The 15,733-nt window shown below is 35.8% G+C and overlaps 1 protein-coding gene across 2 annotated transcripts in view; it reads left to right on the top strand.

Moving 5' to 3' along the window:
* Window positions 1–15,733, top strand: part of Mdga2 (MAM domain containing glycosylphosphatidylinositol anchor 2) — a 743,089-nt gene that overhangs the window by 564,309 nt on the left and 163,047 nt on the right. For both annotated transcript variants that reach the window (XM_031356255.1, XM_031356256.1), the window contains exon 7: window positions 1,331–1,660. In XM_031356255.1, coding sequence (XP_031212115.1) covers window positions 1,331–1,660 — 330 coding nt within the window. The remainder of the gene's footprint in view (window positions 1–1,330; window positions 1,661–15,733) is intronic.

Here is a 15,733-nt window from a genome sequence, read left to right as displayed (position 1 = left end):
AAAAAAAAAAACATAGAGAGTGAGAGGAAGTTAAGAGGACAGATGGACTCACAGGTAATCCGAAGGAGGGACATTCAGCTGGAATGGTTTGAAAGACAGTGTGGAGAATGAGAACTGTTTTTATTTTTCCTTCTGGGACTCAGTCGAAGAGGAAGGTTGGCTGGATGCTTTCTCTGCCTCTTTAAGCCAGCCGGCTTTCACCCCAGCATCTGGCTCTTGATTCTTCATTTAGTAAAATCAAACATTTGAGATTTTGTTTTTGAAACAACAGCTGTGGGATGAAGAAGAAGCAAAAGTTAGAAGAATGTTTTACAGATATAATTTTTTCCAGTTCACATTTCACATACAGAAATGCTTCATAAAAATGCATTGACTCAATTCTTCCTTTGTTTATTATATGTAGATTTATTACATTTTATGTAGATATAATGTTAGAAGAACTTCTCTTATTATGATCTTTGTACAGCATGTGAGTTGCTAGGAAAATTGTGAAATACTGAAACCATAGTATTAGGAAGGTTTTCAATTAGATGATTCATATTATTTCTTTAAACTTTAATACCTTATGACTTTAAGTAAACTGTTTCCATGGTCAATTTAAATTCTATGGTGATAATATTTAATTATAGTGTGGCATAGTAAAATACAATTATCGTTAGCTATTGTCAATGTTACATACTTGGGAAGGCAGAACTTCAGATGAACTATTACCTGCATTGGATTGACTTGTAGGCATGTCTGTGGAACATTTTTAAATGCTGCTTGATATAGGAGGGCCCAGCTCCTGTGGGTGATGTGATTCCTGGGCATGTGGGCTTCGAATACATAAGGAGAGTTGCCCAGCAATCCAGAGAGTGCAATCCAATAAGCAACTGTGTTTTCCATGGCCAATGCTTCAGTTTCTGCTTCCAGGTTCCTGCTTCCCTCAATAATGGACTGTAAGTGTAAGATGAAATAAAATATCCCTTCCCTCAGTCACTTTTGGTCAGTCTTTCACACCACTACTGAAAAAACAAAACAAAACAAGACAAAACAAAAACAAGAGTAACAACTGTTGAGTAGAATTAAAGTACGGTTTTTCTATAACTGCCAAGCATTACCTAATGTATATAAAAAATCAGTGTACAGAATGTTTATATGAGTTTCTGTTTAGATTTATTTTTCTGGAGGACCTATTAAGATTTATAGTGCACATGATTTAAAGGAAACATATGTTCATTCTATTTTTGCATTGCTTTGATATTTCAGCCCAGAGACAACTACCGAGAGTGACCAAACCTTCACAATTATCAAAATAACACTAACTCCTTCTGGAATTTTTATGTTTTAGCATTAAAAAAAGGACGATTTTGGATCACTCCTGATCCTTATCACAAAGATGACAACATCCAGATTGGGCGTGAGGTGAAAATATCTTGCCAAGTAGAAGCTGTCCCCTCTGAGGAGTTAACGTTCAGTTGGTTTAAAAACGGTCGTCCATTAAGAAGCTCTGAGCGGATGGTTATTACACAGACTGACCCTGATGTGTCCCCTGGAACAACAAATTTGGATATCATTGATTTAAAATTCACAGACTTTGGGACTTACACATGCGTGGCCTCTCTGAAGGGAGGAGGAATATCTGATATCAGTATTGATGTTAACATTTCCAGCAGTACAGGTAAGAGGCTTACTCGTGGTACAAAACTTCTTTAAACGAATTTGAGTTTGATATAATTAATGAAGCTAAGAAATCATTATTTTTTGAAATTTGCTGAATCTAAAAATTTTACTATTCTGAATCCCTAGAGAATATCTGATTTGCGGCATTGCTACTTTCACTTTTATTTAGATTTATATTTGAGGTTTTTTTTAAAAATTGTGTACATAAAATCAGTAGCAGTGTCAAAGTTATGATTTAAGATAAACTTATGCGAGTCTTTTGCATTGATCACAGCCCTTGTAGAGCTAGAAATTATATTAATAAAGTTAAACCAGTGACTAAGGCTGAAACAATTTTTAATTTTAAAATTCAACAAAACTATTTAGGCCTAAGACATAAACCTTGAGAAATGATTTTAGAGCACTTGAATTAAAAAAAAATATGTAAAAAATGTTTCCACTACTAAGGGATAGTTTTTGTTAAAGTTGGTATTAAATGTGACATCCTCATAATGTAAAGAGCTAAATGCAAAAATATTTTTGGAGCAGAATTATTTTGAAGTTAAAAATAAAAATGTGTTCCCCTTTCTCTTGTGTAAAGCATATCTAGATGAGGGAAAGTTGAGTGTTTTTATGGAAGAATAGGGTAGGTTAACTCTCAGGATGTTTATGGGAGAATACGGTAGGTTAACTCTCAGGATGTTTAATGACCCAGGGTACTTTGCCAGTCTGCTACCAGGTCCTCACATAATGCTGGGTGAGCGTTATTATAAATTAAACTCACACAGTTCAGTTACAGCAGAAAGGTGGCGTGCTTCCAGGTGCTTAACAATTGGCTTGTCCCTTCAGTAAGGCATCATTTTGACTCCACACTGCTTCATTCACATGTGACTTTGTGCCTTCTCATGGTTCCCAATTGCAGCTCCTGCTGAACTGATTTTAGTACTAAGTCCGTATGAAAGGCTGACAGAATGTGCTTACTCTCTGTATTTCGTTGTTGTAAAGTATATTCAGTGTTTGTCTGGTATCTAGTCAATGTAAAAGGAAGTGAGAATGTTAAAAGTAATAGCATTTGGACATGGCTTCTATCCTAGGTTGTGCAAAGCCTCTACCTGATCTCTAAATATTTAAACTTGCATGGTCAGATAAGTTTATTTATGATGTTGATGGGAAACTGTTGATTGGTATTTATTGAATTAGCAGATATGCATGTTCTCTCCACATTAGAATGGTAGGCATTCTTGTGCTGAATGGCATCTTGTAAGATTTCCCTTTAAAAGTAAGAAAAATCTCCAAGGTCATTTGCCTTTATTTTTAGTGGATAATTTTCCAGAATTTTCTACCTGTACTACACATCACACCACATTGTTTGCTTGCTTTTCTTATTTTGTTCACTTGGTTTTTGTTTGAGAAATAGCCAGCACACACACACACACACACACACACACACACACACACACGCAAATACACATGCACACAATCATTGCTTTTATTTAACATACTCATATGTAGAGAACACAGCTCATTGGCTGTTCATCTTTGACCAAATAGATCACAGAACAAAAGATAGAACTTTGTAAAATTGTTACTAGAATGTGCTCTGATGGTCACTTAAATATGGTACTTACATTGACTGAAACTGGGAATTATGAACGACAAAATAGAAATGTCCAAATCTTCAGAGATTCTAAAAGGAAATTTTAAGGTGTTCAGAGAAGAGTTTTTGTTCAAGAAGAGTCTGGTTGACATTAGAACAGTCATAATAATAAATTATCTTAACTATTTGTTTGGTTTCTAAAGATAGCAACAATAGAAATAAAAAGTTTACTAAGCTTTTAGAATCCTTCCCCATGCCATCTCCTTCCATTCACATCACACAGATCTAAAGTTCCCCAAGGGGTAAAACTGTGAAAACTGATTTTTGTCTGTACTGTTCAATGTAGTCTCAGCATTAGGGGAAAATACATGTCACATAGTCACAACTCAATAGTTGTTTGACAAAGCTATGATCTAATTCGAGAACAGGACACTCGAGGTTGTCTTTTCTAATTCTTCCTCTGTTGACCTCCTTGTGTCTTTCTCAATTTTCTACTAACAAAACAAAAAGTTCTTCAGTACGCATATAATTTGGTTTAATGTTTCATGCTTAGACAAGATAGAAGATGGATGTTGAAATTAGTCTAATAAAACTAAAAATGCAGGTCTCATCAAAAACTGTTAAGGTATTCAAGTGGCAAAAATCAAAGGAGTTAGTCAAGTTTAAGACTAATGAGGTTGAGGACACAAGTGCCATGTTCTTCAGTCTGGACATACAGGAAATCATAACTTGAAAGAAGGACTTAAACTGATGAGTATGTCTCTCTTCATACCGAATCTTGCTCATATTTTATAAGTTGCTGACAGTGCAGTGGTGCACCAAAGTAGTCTCTACAGTTCTCATGACTGAGAATTTGGGATTCTGTTTGTAACATTAAAATTATTATCTCTACCTGATAGAAGTCTACACTCAAAATGTCACTTCAATGAGGTTTTACAAGCTATACCATATAAGAAATGCTCAGACCTTGTCAATACAATAAAGCCACTGAGACTATAGAAGGAATTAAATGAGTTGGTTGAGTGAATGAATCTAAGAAAAACAGTACATTTTAAAAAGTGGACCTGTGGCTCCATGATGGAAAGCCAGTAACACAAAAATGACAAATGCCTTTTCAATTTTGGGTTTTCCTCATTACCATTTCAGGGAATTTAGCACTAACCAAGTGGTTTTATTATACTTTAACACTTTCATATTATTATATTATATTAAATTATGATGTTAAATTTATACCATTCTATAGTAGTATTCTTTAATTCCCTTTAAATTTTCTGAGTATGGTATTACACAGAAATCTTACATTGATTCTTAATTGTTTCTCTGTTTTAAAGGATATGTACATGTCACTTAATGAAATGAGGCTTGTTGCCATGAGACATTTCTACATAGCACAGAGATCTTCCTTAAATCACACAGCCACAGTCAGCACATTTGTTAGATGACACTTAAGAGTGAAATGGAAAATATCTCTGAAGGTAATTTGTCATTTGCAGAATTATTAATGATTTTAAAAGACAGTGATTTAAGAAAATGTCGTTATGTTTAGGAAAACATTGGAAAGCTATGACTATTTGAGAATTTATCCAAGCCTTTACGGAATACTAAAAAGTGAATGATATAAATTATACATTATTTTTAGTTAGTTAAATGTTAACACAGAACACAGACACACACACACACAAATACAAAGTTCTATAAGGTTAGAAATTGTCCTTGTCACCATTTCTGCTTTTTCAATATAAATTGACATTAATTTCCATTTCCCTTACTAAATTCTTTGCACGCTGTGCTCTGTACCATATGGACACGGTTCAGATAGACATTGCTCTTAATGTTTCAAGGCACAGTCCTCAGGACCCTGGATAGTCTGTAGTAGACAGACTTCTTACCTGAACTTTGATCAGACTTCTGTGGATGCTCTGAGTGATTCTGCAATATACCTGCAGTCAGTCTCATGGAGAGCTAAGACTAGAAACTCAAAGGAAGCAAGAGAAGCAAACAGGCTGGTGAAATGATAAAGCAGCTACTTATGCTATGTTTTAGTTTTAGCATTAATATTAATCTGAGAGAATCACATAAGCTTATTCTGGTCTTAATAATTCACTACTAGAACTATATTTTAGGCTAGACTTCAGGCAACTTATTAAAGTACTTTCTATACATTGCTATAAATATCTTAGTTACAAATTTAATTGTATCAAAGTCTAAATGTCACCATTCAGTTTTGTCAAATATAGATTCTTAATGTGCCTTCTAAAGAAAATTCATGCAAATTTAAACCTAAATTATCAGCAACTAAAATCAAATTTTAGAGAATATCCTAACAGTCTATTCCTTTTTACGAGCATAATTGGTAGAGAAAAATTTTAGTTTTAGTGGTTTCTTTCTTTCTCTCTCTTTCTTCCTTTCTTTCTTTTTTAATTTTCTACTGCTTCTTGCCCTCAGTTCATAGTGAAGTCTCTGGTGATCATCAGTTTTGTATGTATTCCTTCACATGACTCAACAAAACTTGTGTGTTTATAGTAAAACTCAGAAATATGTGCACCAGGCCTTGAAAATGAAAGCAAGTCCTGGTGAGACATCTGGTGGGTAAATACAGCAGAAGACGCAGGGTGGAAATGTAGGATTGTATTTCTCTCTTCTCAGCATACAAGGGGATATTATATAACAGAGAGAGGAACAAGATGTCGTGGATCAAGCAAGATAGAGACCTAAATCCACAAGCACAGTGATGACCACCTGGAAGTGACTTGACAGTTTTAGGTTTTTACCAGCTGTCTAGTTACTGTAACTGTGGAAGCCAGCAAATGCCCACATAGGTGTGTAAGGAAAGTTCATTAACATGGGACTATGGTGCACAAGGAGAGAGAATCAGAAGTAAACACAAGAGCTAAGGAAAGACTGATTGTGTCCATTTAGTTGGATCTGCCTCTTTGGTCTTCTCTATTTCACAAGGAAATAAGGGTCTACAGGGAGGGGTGGGCTGTTTTAGCTAAGAGATTTGAACTATTATATCAACATGAAATGATGCTTAGGTTAGAAGAAAACACTATGCAGCTAAGATTTATGAATTAATACCCAAGTTACTAGATAGAAAAAAATTCCTTTATTATTCCCCCAAACATAAAATATATGAACATTGATTAAGGACAAAACCAAGGGTTGGTGAAGAGCTCGAGGGTACTTCTAGTTTCTCAAGCTATGCATATGGTTCAGCTATAACTATCCTACTTTATTATAATATATATTCTACCTACAATAACAGCTAAGCTACCTAAATGAGTGAATGTGTATAGCTGTCCTAAAATTTTATTTGCCAAAAGAGTGAACAAGGATAGGTGCCCAGAGGGCATAGTATGCTGACCTATAATTTTGAAACCTTATTCATTAAAATAAAATAACTAAAAAGATGGACTATATGGACTTGCTAGAAAATTAAATTGAACCAGTATGAAACTGCTATTTACCTATAAAACCACTGTTGCAGTCTTTATAAAAATTGATGCAAAGTCTCAGACTTCGCTTGTATTTTATTTAAGTGCACATTTTAAAGAATGCCTTGTTCAGCTATCTGCTGGAGTGGTCCAATCTGTAAAACTATACTGCAAATATCCTTCAGGTTATTTTGTTACTGCTTAATCACTCGAGTTTCATTCATAAGATACTATTGTTTTCCAGCTGCTGATGTTACGCTATTAATAATTATCCCATCTCTCTGTTTATGTAAGTATATATGAACAGAGAGATGTAATATATATTACATATAAATGTATTGAGTGTATGTGTATAATATATATCCAGAGAGAGGGAGAGAAAAAAGAAAGAAAGAAAGAAAGAAAGAAAGAAAGAAAGAAAGAAAGAAAGAAAGAGAGAAAGAGAGAAAGAAAGAAAGAGGCTTAAAATTTGTAATGCAAATATATAGATATAGATATACATATACATATCTATATCTAGATATAGATATATATAAAGTGAAATAAAAATTTTGAAGTCTCCTGGTTAGAAGGCCATTTCTTTATAGGATGGCTGACTGGAAACTTCCACATTGATCTCAGGCAGGGTTGTTTTCTTGCAAATTAAGTGCAGTCTTTAAGTCATCAAGACTGACACGTGTTTATTTACCGGTAGTGGTACCAGAGTTAGAGGTCAGCACCTGAGCTCCAGCAAGCAAGGTTCAGCCAGCCAACCATAATAACCCAGTGAAAAGGGGCAAATTGAGAGTGAAAATCAAAAGGGAGATTTATCAAATATATGGCCATACTGAGTGAATCCTGGACATGAGTGTGGGCTTTACAGAGAAGAGCCAAGTAAACGCGTGCCTGTTGAGGCAGCCTTCCACGGTGTCTCAGCTCCCAGTGACTCCTGTAAGGTCATCTGACAAGTTAGAAAGCTTTGTCCAGGTGCAGTGTGCCGCTCAGAATTCTACAAAGGCTCCAGCTGTTTCCTTTCCTAGTCGGAGATTCCTGAGAAAATACTAATTTCTTGGGATTATTCTTTCAATAGTGTGTTAACCAATGGAGTGAGCAACAAGTGTGCCCTCTGAGCAGTTTCATGCCTATCGACCAGGCTGGTGACAGCTTGTTGTAGCTGTCCGTTGTATAGGCCAGGGTGACATATAGCATTTGGACAGGATAACAGTAGGGATTTCCTCTCCTCTGGGTTGGATAGGGGCACAGCTGCAGAGGAGTGAGTCCTGAATAGCAGCTGACCTGGACTCTAACGTGCGAGTGTTTGAGTTTTAAGAGGACATGTTGATCGGCAAATTTCCCAGGAGACACCTGACTACAATATAGCTTTTTACAGAGTATGTATAGTTCTTTCAGTGTGTGCAGAGATTAAGAGAATTTTTGACTGAGAGTACACACAGACATACATCATTTTCATCTGTCTTCTGGAAAGGGTAGTATACATGTCAAGCAGTGTTACAGAGGCATCAGTATATAATTCATATTGAGGTATATAAAGCTTACCCAGAAGAATGCTTCACTGTTAGAATCTTTTAGTTGAGGAAAAGGTTTTGTTCCATAAATATGTTTTATTAGAAATCTGAAAGCCCTTTATTAAAATTTAAAATGCTTTCAGAAATTATTAAACATTCCCCAGAGTTCTGCTGACTTGCATTAGTCCTGTATTGTTCAGTGTGTGGTACAGAAACAAATCAACAGCAAGGAATATCTAGGTGACTTACCTGCATTTTGTATTTAAATAGATAATGCAGTTGGCTAAAATTGGAAGTTAGACAAAAGCAGCCAATTTTTCTGAAGATTTTAGTTTTATGCCAGCTTTCCATATACAATATTTTATTTAATCATTCTTTTGTAGCTTCGATGGAACTTATGGCGTCTGGAGCTACTGTTCTCTTTCTTGTGCTTTTAACGTCTAACTTTCAAATGGTTAAGAAGGTGTTGACTGTTTGATAGTTAAAGAAAATTCCTTCAGGAGGCTAAGTGCCACTTTAAAATGTGCTGAATAAGTTAAGAGACGTTGTTAAACAGCTCAAAATAAATGTGGTATGTGAAAACACTTTAGTTAAAAACTTACTAACTTTTTTGAAAAAGTTTGAAAAGTAAGTTTTCAAAAAAGTCTGACTCAAGAGGAAGTCTGGCCACAGCCCTGAACATAGTGTATGCGCCTTGAAAATTCAAATTCAAGACGCAAGGCTAAAGGAAATGAAAAGGGAGAGTGAGGCGAGTGCTTCACAAAGAACCCGAGAGTGTCAAATGGTAGGAATAATTAATGAATGAAGTGCACATTCGATTGAATTTTTGGTCCAATAACTGTGATAGGAAAGTGGATATGGGGAGAATAGAAGGGCATGTACTCTAATTCCTAATAGTCCAGGGTGATTTATATTGAATAACCTTAGTAACTGATGAACTGTGACATTTGCTTGCTGATACTGTTCAGCAGTAATCCTGAAAGTTTGCACCTGGGCTGGATCAGTATGACTCTGGACTTAAAGGAGAAATGGTTCATGGGACCTTATTAGCTCAGGTTTACATAATTTTCAAAAAAAAAAAAAAAAAGCAAGAAGGGAAGGAAGCAAGAGAGGAGGGAAAGAAGGGAGAAAGGAGGGAAGAGAGGTGACAGGTGATCTATTCAGTGGATGACAATTCAAAGATTAAAAAGCAAACAATGGACAAAAAGAATCTCATGGTCTCAATAGGGTTGTTAGTGTCGTTAATAAAACTATTTCAGAATGGACTACACCTGATATCAAGGAGAATGTTATTACTATTATTAAAAGGAAAACCCAAAGGACTAGCAAGATGTAAATCTCAGCAGCTGCCTAGAGGAAGAAGGAAGCTGAAATAAGGATGAACCATTTACGATGTTTTAGAGATTAGACACAGGGTTGACCAGTGGTTACATGTTAGGAAGGCAAGCTAAGTAAGCTACTGCACTAAAGGTAGAGATTTTCAGAAGAAAAATGCAGCACTGCAGTGTATTTCTTTTATTATTTTTTTATTAAATATTTTCTTTATTTACATGTCATATGATATCTCCTTTCCCAGTTTCCCCTCCAAGAAAAAAAAAACCAAAAACCAAAAAAACAAGAACAAGAACAAACCCCTATTCCCTCCCCATTCCCCCTGCTTGCCACCCCACTCTCTCCCACTTCCTGGCCCTGGCATTCCCCTACACTGGGGCACAGAACCTTCACAGGGCCAAGGGCCTCTCCTCCCATTGATGACTGACTAGGCCATCATCTACTATACATGTGCTGTCGGAGCAATTCATCCCCCCATGTGTACTCTTTGGTTGGTGGTTTAGTCCCTGGGAGCTCTGAGGATACTAGTTAGTTCATATTGTTGTTCATCCTAAGGGGCTGCAAACCCTTCAGCTCCTTGGATCCTTTCTCTAGCTCCTTCTTTGAGGACCCTGTACTCAGTTCAATGGATGGCTGTGAGCCTCTACTTCTGTATTAGTTGGATACTATCAGAGCCTCTCAGGAGACAGCTATATCAGGCTGGATTGTCCTTCCTTCAGTCTCTGCTCCATAGCTACTTTTAGCAGCTATTTTGCTTATCTCTAGCATGACATGGAACCTACTTTCCACGAGGGCCAAGTGACTAAACAACTGGACTTGGTTTCCATCCAAGCCAGAAATTTTATACTCTTAACTAGAGATAGTTTATTCTAACACAATTATAAGAAAATTGGTGGGGAACATAAGAATGATTTTACAAATGATTTTTTAAAAAGTTTCTTCTATTTTTCAAACAGTGAAAACTACTTTTCTATTGTGAGGAAGTGTTATCGGAGGGGTTCAGCTATAGCTAAGGATGAGTGAGCAAAGCCTTCCAGAGAAACTAATATATTATTTCCCTTCTAGAATTAGTTTGTTTTTTAGGGATGTTCTTTTGTTTGTTTGTTTTTCCGGGGTGGGGGAGGACCTTAATCAGGCTTTGAGGTAGGTGAACATTAGCAAGGAACGGTGCAACTGCATTAAAAAACGGGGTACAGAGCCTTACGGGGAAGGAGAGGCTTCCTTTAAAACCTGAAGAGGCACTTCACTAGAAATGATAACTTAAAATAAGATTAAGAGAGAGTATCTCTGAGAAGACTGGGGACAAAGCCCCAGAAAAGATTCTTCAGAAAAATCCCAGGGTTAGAGACAAATTGCTGACTTTTATTAATCTTTGATGTAGTGGCATGAAGGTTTACGCTTCATGGTTTAGTTCAACATGACTACTGACAAAACAAAACAAAACAAAACAAAAACCTTAGAGAAACAAAGTAAGGTTAGGCCCTGAAGTCGGGGGGGGGGGGCTGCTCATCTGCCCCAACAGCAGGTTCTTAGTTGTCTTAGAGAGAACTGTGGGAGGGTGCGGCCTAGTTGCTTCAGGCCCTGACATCTCTACTTAGAAAGACAGACCTTGGTCTTATGGCTTCTGTGAGAAAGAATGAAAAATTACTAAGAAGAGAATTAAGACAGTTAGGAGACCCAGTTACTTGTAGAAAGTGGCCAAGTGAGAGAGCCATAGCTCAGCCTTTAGAACACTTATGAACTACATGTGAGAAGTCAGTGAACTTCTTGTCATCATAGATACTTTCTCTCCCAACAAAATCATCGGAATATTTAGGTAGACAGAAGAAACAGAACAAAAGGGATGCAAGCAAAAAATATTAGAGATGAATTTTATGCATGGTGCCTGGCTTTATTCAGCTGGGTTAGTTATCTGAGGATGGCTGAACAACTCTCAGTCTCAGAGGAAGGGCAGCTGAGCCAATGACAAATGCTCTCAAGTCAATCAATTCAAGTGCAATTCTGATTGACTTCCAGCCAGGAATAGGATTGTAGACTGCATAAGAAAGTCCAGACCAAACCTTACCACAAATAGCTTTAAGACCTCGAGTTGCCTGGGTCTCAACACAACCCAAGACTTCGTATGCAGTCTACTGAGCTTCAAAGAGAAGGTAACTAAGTAGCTAAGAAGTTTAAACGCTCTTTCTTTCAACATGGATCATAACACAATAATTCTTTTTTTTTGTATATAGATTGCATGTAAGATTATATTTATACATGTTTTCTGGTTTCTTTTTCTCACACATACACGGAAAGGTGTATGGAAAACCAGTGTCTTGGGTGAGCTCTTCTTCACTTGTGCTTCTGCGGTTCTAAGATGCTATACTTTGCTTCTTCAGAGTGTGACAAATCAGGGGCCTAAGGCCAGGTTAGATAATAAACCAGCTGTGGCTCAAGGGTATAATATTTTCTAATGTTACTACCAACCAATTAGAAAATCAGGTCTGATGCCAGGAATAGATCAGAATTAAGGCATAGGTTTCATGGGTCATGGCATTAATTTAGACATAGTTGGGCTCATCCAAGAAGAGGGTAAAAGTTAAACATTAAAAAAATTGAACAAGGAGATAGTGGAAAAACTAGGAACCATGACCAATATGAAAGAGAATGAGCAATGGAAACCTAGGAAACTGCTTTCCTCTCTGAGTCCTACTTGTCCAGAAAGAGTTAGTGCCCAGTGGACAAGTTTCTGAATGAGTGACTTCAGACATTTGAGCACCTCCAACTCAGGGCCTGGGGATTTGTACTTATGCATACATTTTAAAGTAGAAACAAGCCCTTATTTTCTATTAACAAAAAAAAAAATCTGAAGAAATGAAAAAGAAAAACTATTAAATGAAAGGAAGATCAGAGGGAGCTGGGGAAGGATGGAAGGGATCATTAGAACTTAAGCGTGGTATTTAGTATGAATGCCATTTACTCTAAGGTTCCCACTGTATCTAAAGCACACTATAAGTAATGTTATAGAGCTTACCTGAAATGGCAGTTCAATTAATCATCCTTTTGATGACACTAACGGAAGTGACAAAAAATTTTAAACATATTTTTAATTTTAAACTGTTTTAAGAGACATAAATGACACTGTTGTGAACTACCTAATTTTGAAATATCATATGTAATTATAAGAATTGGCTACATTAAATTAGGTATCTATCCACTAATAGGTTAGTAAAGATTAATCTTTTTTATATTGTGCTTTTCATCCTTAAAATTCCTACATTTATTGTCTTAAAATAAATAATTCCTCCAAATATTAGAATAAATTTCTACCTTAAGGGTTATAGTTTACCCCATATTTTATTAAAATAATTGATGCAATACAAGTAATCAAATAATAAGTTATGCTTTCTCCAGACTTTGTCCTTTAAAAAAAGTAATTAATTTTATGTTCTCTATGTGTGGTGTGCATGTAGGCATATTTGTGTTTAAATATATGTGGGTGCACCTGTGTATTAAGCCCCAGTGTTGGTGCCCAGTGTTGTTCTAAGTTACATTTTGCTGGTTTTTTTTTTTTTTTTTTTTTTTTTTTTTTGGTATGGAGGCAATATCTCTACTTAAACCCAGAGCTTCCCAGTTCTACACAATATAGCTAGCTAGCTTGCACCATTTCGCGCATTACAGACCAATACAGACTACACATAAGTAGTCTACGTTCACAAAGTCTATATAAATAATATTTGTAAACAATATATATCTAGTTGACATTTTAACAGTAATGTTTTTGTTTAAAAATAAACTACAACATAAGATATATTTCACACATATTTGACCAGAATGAGTTATATGTCATTCCAATGAATGACAATATATGATCCTCAGTGTGGTTTTAAAACTGGGCCAGTTTGTTTTTTAATTTTTATTGTAGCACTTTGTCCCTCTCAGAAAGGCAAAATGCATTAGGAAATGCAATCATGGAGCAGTACAAGATTTGTTAAGGAGGACTCCATGTGTTATAAGAAAACTCTACTTCCATGTTCTTTTAATTGACCAGTTATCAACCAGCAGATCTGTTTAATTAAACCTCATTTGCTCTAAGGAGCATGTGGCCCTGATCCGATGAGGGAACACTGTGTTCGCTGGTCTTTTTATTTTGCTCTTGATAAGACATAAAAGAACCAGCTTCATCTCATGTCAAAAACGCTTATTAAGATGGTGATAGTGTCTGTTTCCAGAGAACAAGTCATCTCCGGTGAGGCACAATCAGTGAGGTAATTAGGGAATTTGTAAACTACAGGAATCATCCATAGCGATCATTTATAAGAGCCCTAACAATGTCACATGGGTTCTATCAGGCGATAAATGGCCTTTTCATTATAGGAGTAAATTGATTTTTCTAGCCATTCTGTGTTGAAAAGTTTACTGGTGTGAGCAACGGTAGCTGTAGAAAATAAAATAAAATTTAGATTGTTTTGAAGCTTCTCTCTTACAATGCTTTTACAAGACACATTTGGTATATAATTTATTGCCTGCCATCCTTTTAATTCAGAATTCTTTTACAATTGAAAAGCACTACCATAATTAACATGATCAGACAGCTAGCTAGCTCCCCTGACTTTCTGGTCCATGCTTTTCTGGTCCAGGTTACACCCTGACCTTTCTGAAAATGGACAACACTGACATTCTGTCAACCTCATAAGAGTGAAATGGATCTATTTAGGGATGTCCAGACCTTATTACTTTAGAGAAATAGAAAGGGAACTAGCTATCTGTGTTACCTGCCATTTATGATATTATCAAAACATAGAAATCAAATTATAACCTGTAATGTCAGGCATACGTAAGCTTCTTCCCTTAGGACCTCTGTGGATGTGCCTCTGCGTAGGATGTATCTCTGGCTACACAAGCTGGGCTCATTCTTACCCTTCACGAGACATTCTGTACACTCAAGGCAACCTTGTCTAAAATGTATCTTCTCAACACCTAGAAATGACAAATGTGTGTGTGTGTGTGTGTGTGCGTATGTATGCATGCGTTTGTATGTGTGTGCTTGCCCGTATGTATGCTTGTGTTTATTTTATTTCTATATACATCTGTTTGGTTGAATATAGACCTGTGCTAAATATTTAAGATACCTGGTTTCAATAATATATGATTTATATAGTCTTAATATAGAGATATGTATATAACAAAAAAACCCACAATATACATTATAGTACCATGACAGTGACATGAACATGACTAATATGTACTGTACAGTTGCTCTATTCTATACCTTGTATTTGTTACACCATACCCATAAAAGAAACAGATTGTGAGTGTAGAAAAGTGTAAAATAGGAATTATTGTGTTAACTTTATGTAAAGTGATAGAAAGACTAGATAATGTTCTCAAAGTCATCATACTTGAAATCTGGCCATTCACACTAAGCATCATTCTCTGCAAATACATTTAGGGGACCTGCATTGTACAACATTATTCTTAAATTTATACTAAATATCCCTTTCATCAATCTAATTTGAAGAAGTCTTTCTTTTGCTGAGATTATGCATCTTGTATGTGATTTAACTTTTTGTCTATGTCAAACACTTAATCTTTTTTAAATGTCTAATTTTTGTCAAATATGTACTCTTATTCATGCATGTGCTATATATATGTGTATTCCATATATATGCAGATGTTCTGATGGGCTGAAATTGGACATTGGATCCCTAAGAGCTGGATTTACAGTTGGTTTTGAGCCACATGGCATGAGTTCTGGGAACCTAACATAGATCCTTCTCTGGAAGAGCAATTAGTGCTGTTAACCACGGAGCCATATCCCCAAGATTATTAACCCAATATAATTGAAATTCTTCCAAATCTTCCAAGCTCATTTTAAACAGTTTTCTAATTAATAAATTATTATGAATAATTGCAGCTGTTAAGAAGTGCCCATATTTATCAATATCCATGATACAATATAATTCTTGAAAGTTGTGAGTGGCCTGAGGCATATCTCTTTTTCACACTTGTAAATGTATTCACCTATTGAAGGACCTAAAATACTTTTAAAAGTAAAAGATATTAAGTCTAGCATTGGGTGTATATTTTTATAAGTTGTACTGCTATCAGTTGAAGGAATAAGTCTGGTAGAACTTCTATCAGTTGAAATGACAATGCTGATATCTCTCTCTTCTCTCTCTTACACACACACACACACACACACATACACACACATACACACACACACACATTTGAATAAATTA

This window comes from Mastomys coucha, unplaced genomic scaffold (genome assembly GCF_008632895.1).
Source record: "Mastomys coucha isolate ucsf_1 unplaced genomic scaffold, UCSF_Mcou_1 pScaffold6, whole genome shotgun sequence".
Taxonomy (NCBI): Eukaryota; Metazoa; Chordata; class Mammalia; order Rodentia; family Muridae; genus Mastomys; species Mastomys coucha.
This window is presented reverse-complemented; position numbering and strand designations above follow the sequence as displayed.